Source organism: Chiloscyllium punctatum, chromosome 15 (genome assembly GCF_047496795.1).
Source record: "Chiloscyllium punctatum isolate Juve2018m chromosome 15, sChiPun1.3, whole genome shotgun sequence".
Classification (NCBI taxonomy): domain Eukaryota; kingdom Metazoa; phylum Chordata; class Chondrichthyes; order Orectolobiformes; family Hemiscylliidae; genus Chiloscyllium; species Chiloscyllium punctatum.
This window is the reverse complement of record NC_092753.1, coordinates 39,063,855-39,086,294: the sequence shown is the minus strand read 5'-3', so window position 1 is coordinate 39,086,294 and position 22,440 is coordinate 39,063,855. Positions and strand designations below refer to the sequence as shown.

General features: G+C 40.0%; 1 protein-coding gene across 3 annotated transcripts in view; it reads left to right on the top strand.

The window, feature by feature from the left end:
- The first annotated feature begins 704 nt into the window (after positions 1 to 704).
- Positions 705 to 22,440, top strand: part of LOC140486205 (uncharacterized) — a 67,246-nt gene continuing 45,510 nt past the window's right edge. For 2 of the 3 annotated variants that reach the window (XM_072585021.1, XM_072585020.1), the window contains exon 1: positions 705 to 1,282. In XM_072585021.1, coding sequence (XP_072441122.1) covers positions 794 to 1,282 — 489 coding nt within the window. In that variant the 5' untranslated portion in view covers positions 705 to 793. Of the gene's footprint in view, positions 1,283 to 5,992; positions 6,214 to 22,440 lie in introns of those variants that run through there. The other variant, XM_072585022.1, reaches the window with a different exon arrangement.

The window sequence follows — 22,440 nt, the reverse complement described above, 5'->3', positions numbered from 1 at the left end:
AGAAAGATTTCTTTAGGTTTCATTTCTAGTGAAAAAAATAATGGAACAAATTAACAAAACAGCAAGTTATTTTTCCTGGATGAGGCTGGATTTAGGTTTTAAACAATGTAAAGATTTTACCAATATTCAATATTGTGACTATCTAGCATATCACCTTTCCTGAATCCAGTTCTGCTGTTTTTACATCTGTCATGTTGTTTCCTGGATCAATCATCTTATCTAAACTAGTTACCTCCAATGGAATATGTTCAATGTTGGAAGATTAATTTTGTTTTTTTTTAAACTACCAAACAATTTAAACTTTTTTTTCTCTTAGACCCAAGAGAATTATCAGGCAACATCTTATGTGATTATGGCAGCATCCCAGAAGATTGCTTTTAAAGAGATGTCTGATAGCCCAGCAGTCTCCCCAGGATTTGGTTCAGCAACATTGGGAAACCTGCAACAGAGTCAAAAGAACAGCACTGAGAATCTGAGAGGAAACCTAAGAAACTATAGTGAAAGAAGGCAGGATTTTAATAGACAGGACTCCTATGGTCATGATGATGGACCTGAAATGAGGAATGTAAGCAAAAACAGTCCATGTCCTGGATTCGCACCTAACCAGAGTTCTGAATGCTGCATCAGTAATGCTAAAGAAAAGTCTAGGCATCTCCTAACAGAACAGGGTGATCCTACAGAGAATGTTTCTTTTCGTTCTTTGCAAGACAAATCTTTATATTCTTGTCATTCTGAAGAACCAGAAAATCAATCATCAAGTACACATGATGCAGGTGTATTGAAACAAGCAGAGATGCAACAGCAACGAATTGAATTAGAGACAATCGATAATGTCATAGGAGATGAGCTTGATAGTAAATCCTCTTCTGGCCATCACTCTTGTAATCATGCTCCAGAAAGCACAGCCCCAGAGAAACATGTTCCATCACTTTTACAGAATCCTGTAAAATTACCTGATACAGCCGCAGAAAGAATCTCTTGTTTAAATCGGTCCAGTCCGAGGAGGTCACAGTCAGAGCATTCTCTTACTGAAAGCAATAATGAAATAAAGTCTAAGTTGCAGCCCGTATCTTGCAGCAAAAGTGTTGAGCAATTAATTAGTACACCGATTGAGACTACCGCTTCCCAATTTTCCTCCTCCTCGTCATCCTCACCTTCCATTTCATCACTGATAGAAGGCAGAACTCTGGGGTCAGAACAAAACAATCACTATATAGATTCCAGTAATGCCTCCAAGCCCAGTATACCACCAACTGGTGGCAACATGCCCATCCAAGCTGAGGTAGGTGATATCTTATTACATTCTGACAATAAAATGTCTCTAATACTTGTCAAAAGGAAAGGTCATGGCAGAAATTGAATTTCTCTTATTTCAAGTTTGAGCTTCCCAGGTGGAAATGTTATAATTGGGAAAGTGCAAATATTACCTCAATATTTTGGTTTTACTTTTAATAGTAATAGCTGGCAATTGGAATTCACCAGATAAAGTGATACTCACTGTTCTTTACACTTGCAACTTCTCAGAGATTTTTGGAGGCTTTTTTTCCACTCAAATTTAGGATTAGTGGAGATCCTTGTTAATACTATGTGTGTGTGCGCGCACGTGCATATGAATGTATGTATGTAATTAAGACATCATGGAGGAGAGAAAATCTCCAAGTTGGGAAGTGTGACAGTTCTAGTCACCTCTAAAATGTAATGGACAAAATTGCCTATCGTCCTAGTGAAGAGTGAAAAACCAAACTTGCATGAAAGGTGCTGGTTAACAAGAATTTCACCTTGAAGTGAAACTCTGAAAAGAAGATGATGTGATCAACGTATCCTTGGATATTTAATGAAACTAGCTACCTAATTCAGTGATCCAAGAACAACATGTATGTGCTGGAGTGAAATCCACATAATAATTTGCCAACATTTAAGGATCTGATTAGTGAATGTAGAAATTAAGTCTGATAAATGTTTATCCTGGAATTGAAATATTTAACCTCTTGAATTTTTACATCTAAAAGAGAATGCACTGCAATTTTCAAATGCTTCCATGTGTGTCGTGTATTGACCATTATGGACCAAATCATCTTTAAACCTGGCAATTGAGACGTTTTCCTCATTCTTCAATTCAAACTCTCATAAAGTTACAGTTTAAGTGAGGGTAACGAGACAACTGAATACTTAGAGAATGGCAGAAACAAAAGTCTTAACTCCAAGATTACTGAGATTTAATGATTGAAAAATAAACAGAGAAAGATTAGAGAAGGAGAGTGAACTCATGTAGAATTGGGTACAGAAACAGGAGGAAAGTAAGATTGAATTAATTGAGAAAAGAATAAAGAAGAAATAAAATAAAGTTCAAATGAAAGAGCCTGGAATACTGTGAATCACTTTTGGCACTATGGAAGGTTATATTGACATTTGAGGCAGTCTGGAGAAAGTTCACCAGAGGAATTTAATTATGAAAAGTTAAGTAGGTTGAGTTTGTAGCCATTGGAGTTTAGAAGAATAAGATAAAGGCTTATTGAAATGTATAAATTTCTTGGAGATCTTAACAGAGTAGATGCAGAGAAGTTATTTCTCCCTGTGTGAATCAAGGAATAATGGGTCTGATCGTGGAGAAACAATTGCCTGGTGAAGGCAGAAATGAGTAGGAATTTCTTTAACATGGATAGTGAATCTGTGAGATTCTCCAGTTAGCAATCGGTTTTAGTTTGTGAGGCCTGTGAAAGAACTCTTAAAGCCAAAAGTTCCTGACCTGTAAGAAATACTGAAAGAGCTGCTAACAGTGGGGAGCCAGATACATCCAGCTCAATTTCACTATCTGAACTTTCTCAAACGTGGGAAATACATGAACATGAATTCATTTCAAACAGGGAACACTGGATTAGCCATATTCAAATATGTTAATAAGTGCTCTGTCTGTCCTTTGCAGGAAATTTGGTTGCCCCATGATTTACCTTCATAAAAATAGTTGCAGATACATGCACAAGCTGTTGCATCAGATTACATGGATTTGACTCTTTAACCCTTTCCAACATAATGTATGGGGTGCAGATGAGTAGTGATGGTCAACGATGAAGCCTGACTGAATAAAACTGCTACTACAGACCTCTTTCCATTTTTAACATCAACAATCACTATGTGCTCACTGAATGTTATTGACAATTTAGTGTTAACTCAATCCAAATTGTGAAGGACACTAATTCCAATCTAAGTACCAATTGGTATCAGTACCTCTCCAACTCCTCCCACATCCCTGTCTCCTCCTAAGATGGAAGGTAGATTTATCTATGTGAATCTGGGTGACATGAACAATAAATTGACTGCTAGGATACCCTGTGAAATAACTCCACAGATCCTGTCACCAAGACACCCGTTATTTACACATGGAGAATCCTTGACACTCTTCCAACTTCCTCAGAGCCCAGAGTGAACAGAACCTCTGTCATCTCTGTTTATATCTGTTGGCCTGTGCTCCCGATTGAACCAGGTTCCCTTGTTATAATCACTACACCCTGAAAGATTGGAAGTGCTGCTGTTATCATCCCAGTTGATGGTAATACTGATCAAGTTAGATTCCAGAGTGAAATCTAGTTTGACAAACATTAATTTTACTTTTGAAATTTGCTTGCCAAATTGGTCAGACAGAATATATTCACTAGAGAATGTCAATGTACTTTTAACAAATGACATTGTTATGCACAAAAGGAAGAAAGAAATTATACCATATAAGAACTATTTAAAATGGCCTTATTACAAATACCAGAAATAAAAATTCAGCCAACTTCTTTCCCATCAACAGCTTCTTATAACACTCAAACCTCACAGGAAATGTCATCCTTTTTCCATTTTAAAGTTCCTTCTTCATTTGGCACAGTTGGTCTTGACACTTTCCGATAAGCTTTGTATTGACTCAATACTGTTTGCTTTAGTTAATGTACCTGTTTATGAGACCCTTATACAAACTGCTAACACAGACCCCTTACTACTTCACATGTATCATTTAAACAAATGCCTTCAACAGCCTTGTAAGATGTTTATCTTTCTCACACTTAAAAGTCTTCTCTTTCTGGAGCTTTAGTCTTTCTAACTTCGAAGTGTGATGTGGAGGTGCCAGTGTTGGACTGGGGTGGACAAAGTTAAAAATCACACAACATCAGGTTATAATCCAAAAGGTTTATTTGGAAGTACGAGCTTTCAGTACCTACCTGATGAAGGAGCAGTGCTCTGAAAGTTAGTGCTTCCAAATAAACCTGTTGGACTATAAACTGGTGTTGTGTGTTTTTTTAACTAACTTCTAAATGAGCCAGGATGACTGCTTTCTGACCCTAACTATTTTGGACAGTGCTAAATTATACAATTGATGTTCCATGCCTTTGCCTGAAACACCTACTTCTCTGTCACTTACTCACTGATATGCTGGATGGTTCTAACTGTCAAAAGAACCTTCCTCTCCGTGTCATAGATTATTCTGTTACTAAGCAACAGGCCTTGTTTGCTCCTCTACCTTTTATTTTCTAAAGCACTGAACATTCCACTTCAACGTTCTCAATGATGTCTGATGCATAGACTATCCATGATACAGAGAATCAACTTATCCAAAGGGCTCAGGAGATTTGGAGTTATAGATCTCTTCTGTTTCCTTTTCATTGTGTGCCACCATGTCCTGCAAAGAGAGAGCAGAATGGTGGTAATTGTGTAATGTTGTGTTTCGGTGTCGAACAGCTTGAATCATGTGAAAGCATCACTGCAATGTGTGAGATGGAGTATCTGAATTTTAGGTCTGATCCTGAAGGTCAAAAACTACTGATGGGTGAGTGATGAGAGCATGGGACATAGAGCAGTACCAGAGGTTGGTGCTGTGATACTTGGGAGATGTGAAAATCCAGTTACTGACCTGGAGCAGATTCATGGGGCTTCTTGTGATCACATCTTTGTGGCCAGATCCCAGATTGATCTTCCTGACTACTTGCTCACAGTCCCTGAGGACATCCTGGGATCTCTAGAATCATGGTATCTCTCTTCTTGTCCACTTCCATGAGTAGGTCCAAGAGCCTCACATCAGTGAATGCAGAAGCTCTTTCACTGCCCTATTTTCCTCCATCAGAATTGCAACATTATCATTCACTGACAGCATCCTATGATTCAGTGGAGCTCTCTGTTAAGAGGAGTAGGGTATCTATATTATGTGTTATCAGCGCACTGTATTTAGTCAAGAATGTGGTGCTGGAAAAGCACAGCAGGTCAGGCAGCATCCAAAGAGCAAGAGAATCGACTAAGCCCTATATGCCTGGAACATCAATTCTCCTGCTGTTCGGATGCTGCCTGACCTGCTGTGCTTTTCCAGCACCATACTCTCGACTCAGATCTCCAGCATCTGCAGTCCTCACTTTCTTCACTGTCCTTAGTCCTCTATTGAGTAGCTGGCAGCAGTGGTCCTGCTGAGAACAAACAGTGCTAGCTGGTAAATGGGAAGGGAGGACCTGACAACAAGTATGGACTGGTACAAATCACCATCTCAAGTCCCAAAAATGGCACCGTTCTAGTCTAATTACATGTCATTTTACATTCGTAACCAACTTTCCAGAATGAAAGACTTGCATTCACTTCATTGAGGACATGAGCACAAATAATTTGTCACGTTGGTTAATCTTCGTATTTCTTTGTTGACAGGACTGTATCCCCAATATCACACGGATTAAATCGCTTTTTCTGATTGCAGCATTTTTCAAAGCTCTAATTTTGTTTAGTGATTTATTTAATGCAAGATTTCCCTTTTTGTTGTCTGCATCAATTTAGAAAACATTTAATAAAGAATGCTTTCAACTGATGTGGTACCTGAATGGTTGAGCCTGAGTGATAGAGATTGTATGTAATTGGATTTTTTTTAGTGGAGCACATTGCAGCAGCACAAATCCTGCCAGTTATTCCTGTTTGTTCTTAAGAGCAGGCCGGGAGTGGCAAAGCAGGAGAGGAAATGTGATTGGATGATAAATGGCAGTGTAGTGTTTGAGAGGTTCATGGTAAAGCCTTCTCCTTTAGAGTGACAGATCAATTGTAGCTTATTGTGATTGCTATCAATGTTAAAGCACAGCTGACGCACTATCCCAGCTGTAGGAAAGCACATGCAAATTCATTATTGTCAATGACAGCCTGAAGGCAACGGTTTCTGTGAAGAAGCTGAATGTAACAGTCATCTTCTGAGACAAATTAACCATGAAGGTAAATGATTAAATTGCATCACTTTTCTGTACTCTGAATTATGATCATCACCATCTTGAATTTTGCATATGGTTCAGTAATAACATCCGTGTTTACACACAAACTGTATGCCTGTTAGACTGTGTAATGTGTAGTGTCTCAGAACAGAAGCAGCTGTGTGCTGTGCAACACTGCAGCCAAGTCCTCTTTGTTCTGAAATGACAGATACCTGATTTCAACAAATATTGTTACTCAGATGAGCCTAACCAAAGCTGTAATAACTCATAGGACCGTTGTTTGGATATTGTTGATGTGTTCTAAGGTAATATTCAGTCTTTAAAAGAAATTTTCAAACATGCTTCGCCATAATCTAATTACATTTGTGATAGGAGTTGAACAGAGAAGGAGCACACAAATGATTAGAAAAAAGTAAATATGAAGGAAATAACAAAAGAAAACTAGACTAGTTAATTGGGGAAAAATCAACAGATAGAACATGGGTAAAACTTTCAAACAGGGACATGAGTAAAATACATACTTTTATGAGAACGAAATGAAGTGCAACCAATGCTTGGATAAATAAAGAAATGAAAATACAATTTAACATGGACATGTTTTGTGATCGGATTAAAAAGCACCAAAGAAAATCGAATTGAGTGTATGTACTTTATATAGGGGAAGAAAAATAAGGCTGAGAGATAATGGAGAAGGAGTTGAAAACCACAACTGATGCCAGAAATATGTAAAGCAGATCTCAACTTTTAATAGAAGACCTGTTAATAAGGAACACTTCTGTTCAAGAAGAGAGAAGGGTACAAACCAGAAAATGATCCATCAGTTAGCAAATTGTTGAAAACAGATAAGCTACCTGAGGTATATTTTGGGGATCAACAGGCTGCATCCAGGCTACTCCTAACTGACTTGATTGTTTAGGCCTTCTGGAATGCATACAAGCTGTAATTTTCTGCTCAGGGTCTTCAACAACTGTTGTGACCTAAACCATACATTCTAATTAAAGGGGAGATTGTGGTTTGATTTTCAAAAATACAGGAATGTTCCTCCAATGCCACATGCTACTGAATATTGACCTCTCCCCTTTTTTCTCTCCATATTCCCACATTACCACTGGCAAAGTAAAGGCCTGAAGTTCACTGAGTAAATGGGTAAGCCACCTGTGAAGGCACAGTAATTGCCTGTAGCTCGACCAGATAATGTTGATAAGAAGCAAAGCCAAATTTCAGGTTAGAGTCATAACACCACAATGGGGCATATTTTGGGCCCATAAACAGAGCTGAAGAAATTTCTGCCTGAATGGGTTAATTCAGGAGATCTGGCAAGGACTAGCAAAAGCGTACGAAAACCAATAATTTAATGAACTGCTGTGAGGAACTAAGAGAATGCATTGATAACGCAAATCCAGTCAATGCTGTAAATATTGAATTTAGCAATTTGATTCAAGTAGCTTTTAAAAGTTAAGAACTGCTCTACATACCTCTTGAGGGTACATTTCCTCAAACTTGCCTGGAATATTGTGAATAGTTTTGGTCTCCCTATCTGAAGAAAAATACACCAACAATAGAGGCAATCAAGAGAAAGTTCATTGGGTTGTAAAGGTAAAGGTGCCATAGTCATACTGGACTATGGGGCTGCTCTCTCATTACAGAAAAATGACTGCAGTAGTTGGTGATTTAACCTGAGGGTCACCAAGCCTCAGGTGAGGTTGAGAAGGATAGTGTTTCATGGTAACCTCAGCTGATGCCGGAATTGAACCCATGCTGTTGGACTTTATGCCTCATTGCAAACCAGCCTCCCAGCTAACTGACCCAGGTTTGGTCTTAATTGGGTTTTTTTAAGTGTTTTACTCGGCACTACAATAATAACATGTACAATAGATAACACATAGGGTTGTATCAGTAGCATCTGCTTGTAGTTGGAGCTTCTGCCCGTGTGTTTTTTTAAATCTTTCTTAAGGGTGACTGAATTTTAACACAAGGTGAAGTAGCAGTTTGATTGAATCATAAGATGTTTCATTTCATCATGTAAAGTACAAGTCAATCAAAATGATCAGACTCACTTTGTTCAATTGATGCTACTGATTGTACACAATATGAAGCAGGTCACACTATCCTTCTTTGATGGCTTTTTTCCCTCAACTTAAGCAGAATAAATCTTCTACATTCTGCTTTATCATTCTGTGGAAAAACTTCATCTCGTCACATTAATTGCTTATTGTATGCCTGTATAATGTTCTTTTCTGAACAGGCTTTTGATGCTTTTGTCTTTAAAAGCTTTAATTGCAGTTTCACAGGAAAGTCACGCTGAATTGGTCTGGCCCACTCGTGACTCCAGACCAGCAGCAATGAGATTGATACTTAAATGGCCTAACGAGCTATTCAGTTGTGTCAAGCTGCTATGAGGCCTGAGAAGAATTAAACTGAATATATCTCTCAGTATCAACTTAGGCACTGGAAACGACATGGACAAATGCAGCTCTGTCAACCCTGCAAAGCGTTCCTTCGTATTGTTAGGAGGCTTATGCCTAATTGTGTTCTACGGACTAGTGAAGCAACAGCCAAACACACATGGAATCAGACCTCAGTTGTAAAGTGCTGTCCCACCGGCAGGATATACCTAGCAGAGGTGGTGGCATAATGGTATTCTGATGGCTAGGAGTTGCCCTGGAAGCCTTCAATATTGGCTCTGATTCCAACAAAGTCTCATGGCATCAGGTAAAACATGGATAAGATGTTAATTATTAGAAGGACCCCTTGTCTCCCATCCTCACCCTCCCACTGATGAATCAGTATTGCTCCATGTCAAACACCACTGAGAAGAAACAAAGGGTGGAAAGGGTGCAACATATAGTCTTGGTGGAGAATTGCAACGTCCACTGCCAAGAGTTGGTTGATATTACACCTAGCTCGAATGTCAAAGGACATGGTTACTAGACTGGGTCTGTGGTGGATGATGAGGGAACCAACAAGAAGAAAAGCATATATGTCCATGATCTCACCAATCTATCTGTCCATGAAAGTATTAGAAGAAGAACTCACTGTGCAATCCGCATGGAGATGAATTTGTTATGAAGATGTGGGTGTGCTGCACCTTTAAGAAAGTTAAAAGCTAGCAGAACTACCTGACACAGCACCAAGTGTTCTGAACAAGATATAATGTAACATTTGGCTGAACAACTCGCTTAGCTGGTTTCCTGCAGAGGATAAAACAAATTCAAATTCGGCCAATCACTTTAAAATATTCCCCAAAAATACCAAACTTCAATCAAGTTTGAATTTAGTATATTGACAATCTTAAAAGCCAATGACACAATCCAATGCTTTGGGGGTATAAGACTGGGGAAAACTGTTCATTGGGAGGAGAATTGCCAAACCACCAGCATCTGCAGACTACCCGGAGAATACCTCCCTTAAAGGTATCTTTATCAATCAGTGAACTGTGAAATCTGCAAGAAGAAGAAAAGATCAAGGAAGATATAAGAGAAGATGCGAAATCTGCCTGGTTTTGAAAATTTGAATTTTTGGTAAACCTTAATCGGAGGGTTTTATCGGACTAGTATTATAGAAGGGGAAGGTAAAAGATAGGTTAGAGAAAGGAGTTGTAAGTAGTTATTAGTTAATTATTCTCCACTATACTTAAAGAAATAAAGTCATTAATTTTACTTGAAATAGTTCTTGGCCTCTCAAGTTTCCACAGATTACTACATGGAGTAAATCTTTTCTGTGTTGCTGGTTTAAATTAACCAGGAGCGTTTACCCTGTGTCATAACAATTTGTGGGCTCCTCTGGGATTTAAACTAGTTCAGACTGATTTGAATAGATTTGGGGAGCAAAATATCCTAGCAGATTTAAACACTTGTAGATTAGTGTTCTAGATCTTTTAAATAAAATGTAGGTGAGACAATTTGTTTCATTTTAGTGACTTGTGGTTGATTAAATTAAAAGTGAGAGAAATGCCTCTGAAATTGCTAAAGATTTGCAAAGTTGCCAAAAAAATTTAGAAGGAAAGAAAAAGGCCATATGTTTATAATTAGCAAAGAAATTAGACTTGGGTTTAACTAAGGACAAAAGTAAGACTGAAATTATAAGGAAGTTAACTCAAACACTTCGGTCTATAATAGAAATAAACAAGTGCAAGCAAGGTTGGAAAACTTAAATTACAATTGAGGAAAATAGAGTGATAGAGTCATAGAGATGTACAGCATGGAAACAGACCCTTCGGTCCAATCCATCCATGCTGACCAGATATCCCAACCCGATCTAGTCCCACCTGCCAGCACCCAGCCCATACCTCTCCAAACCCTTCCTATTCATATACCCATCCAAATGCCTCTTAAATGTTGCAATTGGGGGGATCTAAGATGGCGGCGATCTGAGAAGATCACACTGCAGAGCTTTGCATCGCAGCAGGAGCAGGACAGTCCTTTAACCCACCCAACCTAGGTCATCAAGATTTCTTGGGGTGTTGGAAAGATGGTGGAGCCCCAAGAAACATTTAAAAATTGACTTACCTGTATTTTCAGCTGTCCAGAAATGTCTAAAAAGGGAGGAGGAGCATCCGAGGCCGGGTCTGCAGCTCAGCCTGCAGCAGCCTTGGAGCTGATTATTCTCCAGGACGTGGTGAACCAGCTCTCGAAATCTTGTGAGATGTTGGGGAAACAGATTGAAGAGAAGCTGGCTCCAGTCTCTCTCATGCTGCAGAAGCATGAGCAGCAGCTGGAAGACCTGGAGAAGAGGATGGATGAGGTGGAGCACAGGGTCACAGTGGTGGAAGCTGATGCCAGTTCATTCAAGGAAGAGGTCCAAGCCCTGAAGACGCAGGTTCATAATTTGCATGACCAAGTGGATGATCTTGAAAACAGGGGCAGGAGAAAAAACATTCGGATCATCGGTCTGCCTGAGGGTAAGGAAGGTGAGCGGCATGCGGAATTTGTTGAAGATTGGCTTCCGAAATTCCTTGACTTGGAGACAGGCATGAGAGGATTGAAGATAGAGAGGGCTCACCGGGTCGCAGCACGGAGGTCGCATCTAGGTCAACGCCCTCGTCCTTTCCTGGTGCAGTTCCATCATTACCGGGAAAGGAGAGAGTCATGGAGGCTTCCAGACTCCAGGGGAAGGATCCAAAGGCCCTAATTTACGAGGGGTCTAAGATCATGTTTTTTCAGGACTTTTCAGCGGCGGTGATCCAGAAACAAAAATCATATGATGGTGTCAAGAGAAGATTGAAGGACCTTGGGATTCAGTACTCCCTGAGATATCCGGCAGTGCTTCGGATCACCTTAGATGGGTCCATGCATCTCTTTGACACATCGGAGAAGGTAAGAGACTTTGTGGACAAACTAACCTAATTTAAACAATTGTAGTATGTATAAATATCGTTGCTTGGGTATGTGTTTATCATTCTATAAAAGAAATGGAGGAAATCCGGTTGCAGTTTTGTTTTTACCCCTTTTTCTTTCCTCTATTGATAATAATTTGGTTCAAACTATGTCTGGCAGTGGTTGAGATGTACATTTTAAATTTCTAAGTTAGGACATACCAAAGGATGGGTGGGGTATTTATTCCCCTTTTTTTATAAAAGAATGGTTTTTTTTATTCATATTGATATTCTATGGGGTGTTTATTCTTTTTAGCTTGTGCTTGCGATGCGGCTCTAGCTGAGAGAAGTGAAGGTGGTTGAGATGGTTAGATGCCTATTTATGGGCAGTTCGGGATGGGTAGTTGCCCATTCCAGGCAGGGGGTGAGTTCCCCTACTCAGTGCTATTGGCGCTTTATATGTTGGTTTGTTTTCTGGTTTTTGTTGTTTTTTTATTTTTAATAATTTTGTATGTTTGTAAAATGTAGTGGTTTTAGTTTATGTAGTTTTTATATTTGGTGGATCATGCGACACTAAGGCTCAGCAATTTGTGGTTCGGGTTCCTCGTCTCTGGAATTTAAATGAAATTGCAGAAGATTATGGCTAATGATTTGATTAAGTGGTGTACCTGGAATATCAAGGGAAGTGACTCACCAATTAAGAGGAAGAAGGTACTCTTGAGTCTTAGAAAGGAGAAGGTGGATATTGCTTTGTTACAGGAGACACATTTGGATGACAAGGAGCATCTGAAATTACAGCAGAATGGCTTTAACCGAGTTTATTTTTCATCATTTAATACCAGAAGTAGGGGAGTGGCTATATTGGTTAGGAAAAATCTCTCATTTAAATTGTTGGAATGTGTTAAAGACACATACGGGAGGTTTGTAATTCTTAAAGCCTTTATAAATGGGGAAGAATATGACATTTTAAATGTTTATTGTCCCCCAGCTCATCCTCTTAAATTCTTGGTAGATGCTTTTTCTAAACTGATAAGTCTCAAGTCTCGGCACATCATTATAGGGGGAGATTTTAACTGCATCATGAACCCCACAGTAGACAGGTTGCCTAAAAGTCCCTCGATACCCTCTGCACAAACCAAACAGGTAGGGATTTCACGTTTTTCTCCAATCCGCACAGATGTCACATGAGGGTTGATTTTTTTCTGACCCCTGCGGTAACCCTGGATCTGGTGGCATCTTGTACGATTGGTAATATTGCCATCTCTGATCATGCTCCTGTGTACCTCATGGTTAAAATTAAGAATGTTACAGTGGATTCAAGGTACTGGCAAATGGACCCCTTTATTCTCATGGACAGCAAGTTTGTGGAGTATTTCTCTAGGGAATTTCGGGCATTCCTAGACATCAACATAGGCTCGGTTGATAGCTCATCTGTTCTGTGGGAAACTGCCAAAGCTTATGCCAGAGGGTTAGTTATTTCATATTCCACAAGTAGGAAGCGGCAGAAGGGTGAGCAGCAACGTCTTCTTGAAGCACGGTTGAAGGCAGCCGAGAAGGCCTATTTTGACAGACGCTTGTTGGTCAAACTACAGAGGATTACGGCACTGTGGTCTGCACTAAATTCTGTGCTCACGCAGATGGCAAAGAAGGAGCTGGCTTTTGCAAAGCAAAGGTTATACGAGCATGGTGACAAGGCAGGCAAATACTTAGCATACTTTGCCAGAAAGAGAAGTGCCCACAAACCATTACAGCGATTAGGGAGGGGTCTGGGAACCTAACATGTGATTCTAAAAAGATTAATGTGGCATTCCAGAGATTCTACTCTAAATTATATCAGTCTCAGGATTGTGAGGAGGGACAGGCCAAAATGGAATCCTTTTTTAGAGATCTGAAGCTCCCGGGTGTGACTCCCGAACAACAGTCCTTTCTCAATGCCCCATTATCAGAGCAAGAAGTGCAGGAAGCTGTGAGGCAGCTTCAGAGTGGAAAGGCGCCCGGTCCTGATGGACTTCCCAGTGAATTCTCTAAGGAATTTATAAGTGTACTGTCAGGCCTGATGCTGAATATGTTTAATGATTCATACAGTCATGATTGTCTCCCACCATCTCTGAGAGAGGCCAATATTTCACTTATCCTTAAAAAAGGGAAGGATCCAGAAGACTGTGCTTCATACAGGCCCATCTCGCTCTTAAATGTAGACTTTAAGATCCTTTCTGAGGCTCTTGCGTTAAGGTTGGAGACTGCTTTACCATCTATTATTAAAGAGGATCAGACGGGCTTCATAAAGGGTCGCAGATCCTCCAATAACGTTAGGAGGCTGCTTAACGTAATTCAAGCATGCCAACAGCAGTCAATACAGGGATTGGTGATTTCTTTAGATGCAGAGAAGGCATTTGATGTAGTTGAGTGGCCGTACCTTTTCTATACTCTAGATCGGTTTGGTCTGGGCGAAGTTTTCATAAGGTGGGTAAAGGTTCTCTACAGTGTACCTCTTGCTGCGGTCATTACCAACGGGGTACAATCAAGCAAGTTTAATATTTCTAGGGGCAGCGGCAGGGCTGTCCCCTTTCACCATTACTTTTTACGTTGGTGATTGAACTGTTGGCAGAGGCCATTCGTGGGGATCTCAATATATCAGCTCCAGAAGTGGGGTCAAAATTACATAAGATCTCGCTGTATGCAGTTGATGTTCTAATTTTCTTGACAAATCCAGCAGTCTCAGTGCCTTGCCTGATAAAATTCATTCACGCATTTGGCGCTTTTTCAGGGTATAAGATTAATTTTGCTAAGTCAGAGGCCATGCCGATGGGTGGTCTTACGAAAGAGTTGGCTCTTTGGTGGGTATGCCGAGTTTTCAACCAGGATAGATTCAGGATTTAAAAGTTGGGCAGCTAGGGGTATATCTTGCATGGGTGATTTATTTGAGGGAGATGTAATGATGTCCTTCGATCAGTTAGTACAGAAGTACGAGTTACCTAATAGCGACCTCTTTTGTTTTTTTCAAGTTAGGGATTTTATTCCAAAAAGGACCACACTTTTGACTGATCCCTACAAATCTGACATAGAAAGAGGGGTACTAAGGGCTAAGAGTACACTCTCTGTTAGTACTCTATATCACCAATTGGGGGGTGTCACCTCAGATGAGTCTGATCGACTCTGCAAGATGGGGGAAAGAGAGCTGGGTATTCAAGTTTCTTCAGAGGCATGGGAGGATATTTGGGAGAATGCAAGGAAGATATCAATTTGCAATAGGGCCCATGCTTTACAGTTGAAGATTCTCCAGAGGGTCCACTTAGCCCCAGACCATTTGTCAAAATTTAAACCAGGGGTATCTTCAGCATGCCCCAAGTGCAAGGTCTGTACGGGTACTCTTACCCATTGTCTTTGGTCTTGTGACAGGCTTCAAGCATAATGGAGCGCTATGGTGGGTGCAATGGAGAGGATTTTGGGTATGGGGTGGAGAAGGACCCTATTTTGCTTCTTTTGGGCCTACCCATTATATTTCCTGCAGACTCGCATAAGGCAAAACTTTTCAATATTCTTACATTCTGTGCAAGGAAGAATATCTTGCTAGGTTGGATTACAGAAAACCTCCCAGGTCTGTCGGGTTGGCGGAAGATTGTTATGGAGCATATTCCCTTGGACTTTCTCACAAATATGGTACACCACAAAACTGAGAATTTTTACAAGACATGGCAACCCTTTTTGAAATACCTGGACACAGAATTATCTGCCTCACTAACAAGGGCTTTTAAAAAGCCGTAACGATTGTGCTTCATGAGTCCAATATCCAGGGAGGAGGAACTGTGAATGTATGAGTGTTTTGTTTGGCTGGGCTGAGTTATTAATATTTGTTTGTTGTTAGGTATTTATTTATTTAGTTAAATAGCTAGTTAAGGTTTTTTTTAATTTTATACTTCTCTATATATGTTTATACATTCGTATCGGAGGGTGGGTTGAGGAATTATTTTTATTATTTTGGTTTAGTTTTGTACTATTTTTGTACTGTTTTGAATTGCATTGTTTTGTATTTGTTGTAATATTTAAAAATCTATATTTTCTTAATAAAAATATATTATATTAAGAAAGATAATAGTTAAATGGAAATAGGGAAAAAAAAATGTTGCAATTGTACCAGTCTCCATCACATCCTCTGGCAGCTCATTCCATACACGTACCACCCTCTGCGTGAAAAAGTTGCCCCTTATGTCTCTTTTATATCTTTCCCCTCTCACCCTAAACCTATGCCCTCTAGTTCTGGACTCCCCGACCCCAGGGAAAAGACTTTGTCTATTTATCCTTTCCATGCCCCTCATAATTTTGTAAATTTCTATAAGGTCACCCCTCAGCCTCCGACGCTCCAGGGAAAACAGCCCCAGCCTGTTCAGCCTCTCCCTGTAGCTCAGATCCTCCAACTCTGGCAACATCCTTGTAAATCTTTTCTGAACCCTTTCAAGTTTCACAACATCTTTCCGATAAGAAGGAGACCAGAATTGCACGCAATATTCCAACAGTGGCCTAACCAATGTCCTGTACAGCCGCAACATAACCTCCCAACCCCTGTACTCAATGCTCTGACCAATAAAAGAAAACATACTAAACGCCTTCTTCACTGTCCTATCTGCCTGCAACTCCACTTTCAAAGAGCTATGAACCTGCACTCCAAGGTCTCTTTGTTCAGCGACACTCCCTAGGAAATTACCATTAAGTGTATTAGTCCTGCTAAGATTTGCTTTCCCAAAATGCAGCACCTCACATTTATCTGAATTAAACTCCATCTGCCACTTTTCAACCCATTGGCCCATCTGGTCCAGATCCTGTTGCAATCTGAGGTGACCCTATTTGCTGTCCACGACACCTCCAATTTTGGTGTCATCTGCAAACCTACTAACTGTACCTCTTATGCTCGCATCCAAGTTAGAAGATAGAGAGAGAGAGAGAGAAAGAAGGTTCTTAGCTGAGCAAAGACAGAGAGAAGAAAGGGAGAGAAAGAGAGAGAGAGAAGTAAGGGAGAGAGAAAGGAGAGAATGGCAAAAAGAAGAGAGAGAAGGTTCATAGCTGAGCAAGAAGAGAGAAAATTTGAAATTGAGATGTTGTGATTTAGTCAGTGAAGTCAAGTTAACAGGATGGAGATTAAAAGAAAAGGTAGTAATATATACAAATATGTCAAAATTCTGCCACATTTTGATGAGAAAGATGTTGAAGCCTTCTTTATTTCATTTGAAAAATTGGCTGGTCAGATGGAGTGGTCCAAGGATTTATGGGTAATGCTAGTTCAGACTAAAGTGGTAGGCAGAGCTAGTGAGGTATTTGCTATGCTGTCAGATGAGGTGCCAAGAGATTAGGAAGAGGTTAAGCAGGCTATTTTAAGTACATATGAATTGGCACCAGAAGTATATCGACAGCAGTTCAGAAGCACAAAGAAGGAACAGGGTCAGACTTATGTTGAATTATAAGAATTATAAAGAATCCTTCAAAAATAATTCTTCAAAAGAATTATACATGGTCATTTTGATCAATTGGTGCGTCTTTGAAAATAGAGAGGACCTTTGAGGCTCTAAGAGAGATTATTCTGCTGGATGAGTTTAAAAACTCACTTCCAGAGATAGTAATAATTCACATGGAGGAACAGAAGGTTTAGGAAGTGAGAAGGGTAGCAGAATTAGCAGATGAGTATGTGTTGGTGCATAAGACAAGCCTCCGGCCAGAATTTCATCCTGTGAGGGATAGAAGTTGGGAGAAGGGGAGATCCTACACTTCAAAAGCAAGAATAGAGAGCACTGGTAAGGATTTACCACAGGATTAAAAAGAAGCCCAAGAGGGTAGAAAGGAGATGAAAGGCCTCCGGTGTTTCCACTGTGGTAAAGTGGGACACGTGAAGTCACAGTGCTGGTCATTAAAGAAAGGCACTGTGCTAAAGGTGTGGTTAAATCAGCTAAGCCAGTGGCATTAGTGTAGGTAGTAAAAGGGACCCCAAGAAGAGCCAAGGAGCTGCAGGAGAGTGCACAGCCTAAGCAGGGGTTGGCTATGGAGTTAGTACTTGATTTCTACAAAGAATTTGCCTCTGTGAATAACGTTTACTCAGAAAGAACAGGGGAAGAAGGACAAGAAATTATAATTTTGAGAGATACAGGATCTAACCAGTCACTGATAGGAAGGGATGAGCTAATATGCACTCTTTCTGATCTGTTACTCGAGAATGTGGTAAATTGTAGGATAGATGGACAGAAATTTAACATTGCCCTATGTAAGATCAGGCTGGAGTGCCAACTTAAACTGGGGAAGTTACAGTGGGAGTGATTGACCAAGTGTCAGTTTCAGGAATTCAGTTTGTTCTTGGGAATGATTTGGCAGGATCCAAGGTGGGAATGACACCTCTTGTTTTGGAGAAGCCCAAGGAAGACCAAGAAACTGACGACTTAAAACAGCACCTTTGTTGCTAATTCCCACATTTGAAGAATCTTTCATGCGGGTTATAATTGATTGTGTAGATCCCCTCCCGAGAACTAAAAGTGGGAACCAGTACTTGTTAACCGTAATGGATGTGTCTGGAGGTGATTCCATTACGGAGTATCAGGACAAAAAATGTAGTAGAGGAGTTAGGAGTTTTTTTCACATGGTATGGGCTACCCAGAGAGATTCAGTCAGACCAAGGATTTTACTGCTCAGATGTTTAAGGAGGTTATGATTAGCTTAGGTATACAGCACTTTAAATTCAGTGCATATCATCCTGAATCCCAAGGAGCTTTCGAAGGGTGGCATCAGACCTTGAAGACACTGTTGAGAGCATACTGTCAGGATTACCCGAATGGCTGGGATAAAGGTATCCCCATTCGTATTGTTTGCCATTAGAGATGCCCTTCAAGTTAATATTTGGGCACAAAGTGAGAGGTCCTTTGAAATTAATTTTTTTTAAATTTACAGCACGCAAGTCAGAGAGCTCACACTTTGATTATGTATTGGAGGTGAGGGAGAGACTAAATCGAGTGGGTGAGTGAGCTAAACAGCACCTAAAGAGGGCACAGTATAGGATGAAGTAGGTGGCAAATAAAAGCTCTGAGACGCGGACATTTTCCTGAGAGGATGACATATTAGTACTGTTACCAATGACAGGTGATCCCTTCAAAGCCGGGTTTAGTGGTCCCTATCAAATTGAGAAAAAGTCAACTCAGGTGAGCTTTAGTAAAGATGCCAGATAGAGAAGAAAGGTATAAGGTATGTCATATGAACATGTTGAAACCGAGAGAGAAAGAGGAGAAACAGGTGTTAGTTACTGCCCCGCAGAGTGAGGAATCAAATCCAGATGATGTCGATTTTGAGGTACCGCAAAATTGATTAAAAATTGAAGAAGTCCTTGAAGAGTGGGATAGGTTAATAAGCTGTGTCTCAGGAGCATAGAACACGGTTGAAAGATTTTTTTACTCCAGTATAAGGACATATATAAGAATCAAATAGAGAGGACTAATGCTATTGTACATGAAGTAGACATAGAGAATGCTGCTCCAATAAAACAACACCCTTATCGGCTTAATTGCTTCAAAGCCAGATAGGTCCAGATGGAGGTGGAGGCCAAGCTCTACGAAGACATCTTCAAACCAAGCCAGAGCAAGTGGAGTTCGCCGATCGTCTTAGTTCTCAAACCAGACAAGACTCAACAATTCTGCGTGGAATATTGGAAAGTCAATGCCATTACAAAATTGGACTCATATCCATTCCTAGATTGGAGGACTTTATTGAGAAAGTCAGACAAGTCAGTTACATCACCAAGCTAGACTTAATGCATGATTACTGGCAGGTAGCTTTATCAGAGACAGCGAAAGACAGTTCTGCATTTATAACCCCAAATGGGCTATATCTGCTTAAAGTGATGCCTTTTGGAATGACAAATGCACCCACCACATTCCAAAGACTCATGAACAGACTTGTGGCTGGGTTAAAACTGTGCAGTCTATTTGGACGATGTAGTGATCTTTAGTAAGTCCTGGAAAGATCACATGGTACAGTTGGCAGAGCTCTTTGAACGACTATGAGAAGCAAAACTGGTGATAAACTTAATTGACACTGAATTCGCGAAAGCAGAGGTGACATTCTTGAGACATTAGATCGATCATGGAAGGTTGACCCCACGGAACGCAAAGACGAAGGCCATCGAGGAATTTCCATGACAAAACTTGAAGAAAGAGATGCGTCGATTCTTAGGACTCAGTGGATTCTATTGGAAGTTCGTTCCAAATGTCAGCAGTATAGTGGCACCGTTAACTGATTTGCTGAAGAAGAACACAAAGTTTTGGTGAACAGAACAATGCCAGAAGGCATTCAACCATTTGAAATCAATATTAACCACCAAACCAGTTTTACCTACACTAAGCTTTTCATAACCTTTTAAAGTTGCCATCAGTGTTAGTGACATAGGATTTGGAGCTGTACTCCTACAGGACGATGAGGATGGGGTTGAACTGCCAGTTGGTTACTTGTCAAAGAAGATCAACATCCACCAGAGGAAATACTCCACAATCGAAAAGGAACTATTGAGTTTGGTACTGGCTTTACAACATTTTAATGTGTATGTCATGAACAATGTGTTGGAGACAGGTGTATATGAATCACAATCCTGTTATATTCTTAGAACACTTTAAAGACAAGAATATTTCATTGGACTCTTACTTTACAGACTTTTAATATAAAAATTGTACATGTTGTGGGTCATAAGAAGGTAATCACAGATGCGCTAATGCAGATTTAACTGATAAAGTTTAGATGAGATTTGTCTTTATTTAATGTTATATACATATGTATAGTTGTATGGGAAGAAGTTAAGGTGAACTTGGATTAAAGTTATCTGTATGTTAGGGTAATGTGTTTAAAGAGTAGAAAAAAATTGAAGCCATCTTTTCATTATGGTGGTTCATTTTTTTCTTAAAGAGGGAGGTGTTATGAAGATGTGGATATACTGTACCTTTAAGAGAGTTAAAAGCTAGCAGAACTACCTGCCACAGCACCATATGTTCTGAACAAGATATAATGTAACATTTGGTCAACAACTCGATTAGCTGGTTGCCTAGAGATGATAAATCAAATTCAAATTCAGCCAATAAGTTTAAATTATACCCAGAAAATACCAAACTCCAATCAATTTGTATATTGACAATCTTAAAAGCTAATGACACAATCCATTGCTTTGGTGGTGTAATACCGGGGAAAACCATTCATTGTGACGAGAACTGCCAAACCACCAGCATCTTCAGATTGCCCAGAGAATAGCTCTCTTAAAGGTATCTTTATTGATCAGAGACCTGTGATCCATAAGAAGAAGAAAAGAAGACTGAGGAAGATATAGAGAAGAGTGGACATCTGGCTTTGAAAATTTGAATTTTTGGTAAACCTTAATTGGGGGTTTTATCGGACTAGTATTATAGAAGGGGAAGGTAAAAGATAGGTTAGAGGAAGGAGTTGTAAGTAGTTATTAGTTAATTATTTTCTGTTATACTTTAAGAAATAATATTGTTAATTGTTACTTTAAATAGTCTTGGCCTCTCAAATTTTCATAGTTTACTGGACAGGGTAAATCTTTTCCGTGTTGCTGGTTTAAATTAAGCAGGAGGGTTTACCCCATGACATAACAAATTTCCTTTGTCACATTAAGGTTACTCTTCTGTAGTGGAGTTGATAGATTTTGAACAGATCTAGTAAATCAAAACTGGGCATTCACAAGACACTGTGGGCTTGGCATATCCTTCACTCTCCCATTATGATCAAGTTAGAAGATCAATTCTTCTTCAACGAAAAATGCAAGACAGCATTCCAGGAGCAGCACCAGGCAGATCTAAAAATGAGGTATCAACCTGGTAAAGCCACAACACTACTACTGGGTGCCACACCAGATAATCAGCTTGCAATAAACAAATGTAAGTGATCTCACAACTGGTGAATCAGATTTGAGCAGTGCAGTTCTGCCTCACTCAGCCAAGAATTATGGAGGACAATTAAGCAACCAACAAGAGAAGTGGGTCCACAAAGAACTCCATTCTCAATGCTGGAAAAACTCAGCATGTCAGTGCAAAAGATGAGGCTGTACTTTTGCAACCATATTGAGCCACAAGTTCTGAATGGATGATCCATCTCAGCCTCACCATGAGGTGTCCAGCACTATATACTGGAGTCTTCAGCCAATTACGTTCACCCCATATGATATCAGGAAACTGTTGGAGACATTAGATACCGCAAAGGCTATGGGTCCTGACAATAGTCCGGTAACGATCAAATCTGGCAGTTATACCAAAGGCTTGTGTTCCAGAATTAGCTGTGACCCTAGCCAAGCTGTTCCAGTACAGCTATAACATTGGCATCTCCCCAGAAATGTGAATAATCTCCCAGATATGTCCTGTGCACAAAAACAACAAGTTCAACCTAGCCAACTACTGCCCTGCAACTCTGCTCTCGACCATCAGCAAAGTGATAAAAGGTATCATTAATAGTGCTACCAAGCTGTACTTGCTCAGCAATGACTTGCTCAATTATGCTCAATTTGGGTTGCGCCAGGGTTGCTTAGCTGCTAACCAAATTACGGCCTTTGTTCAAACCTGGATAAAAGGGTTGAACTCCAGAGATAATGTGACAGTAACTGCTCTTGATATCGTAACATGTTGTGATCAAGTTTGGAATAAAGGGATCCTTGTAAAACCAGTGTAAATGGGAATCAGGTGGAAAACTGATTGGAATCATACCTAGTACAAAGAAAGATGCTTGTGCTTCCATTAGAAGTCAATCATTCTCGTGACAGCACAGAAGGATTCAGCCCATTGTATTTCTGTCAGCTCTTCAAGTGCAATTCAGACGATCTCACTCTGCTGCTCCTTTCTCTTAGCACTGCAAATAGTTTCAATTCAGAACGTTATTGTATCTCCTTCCATTATAACC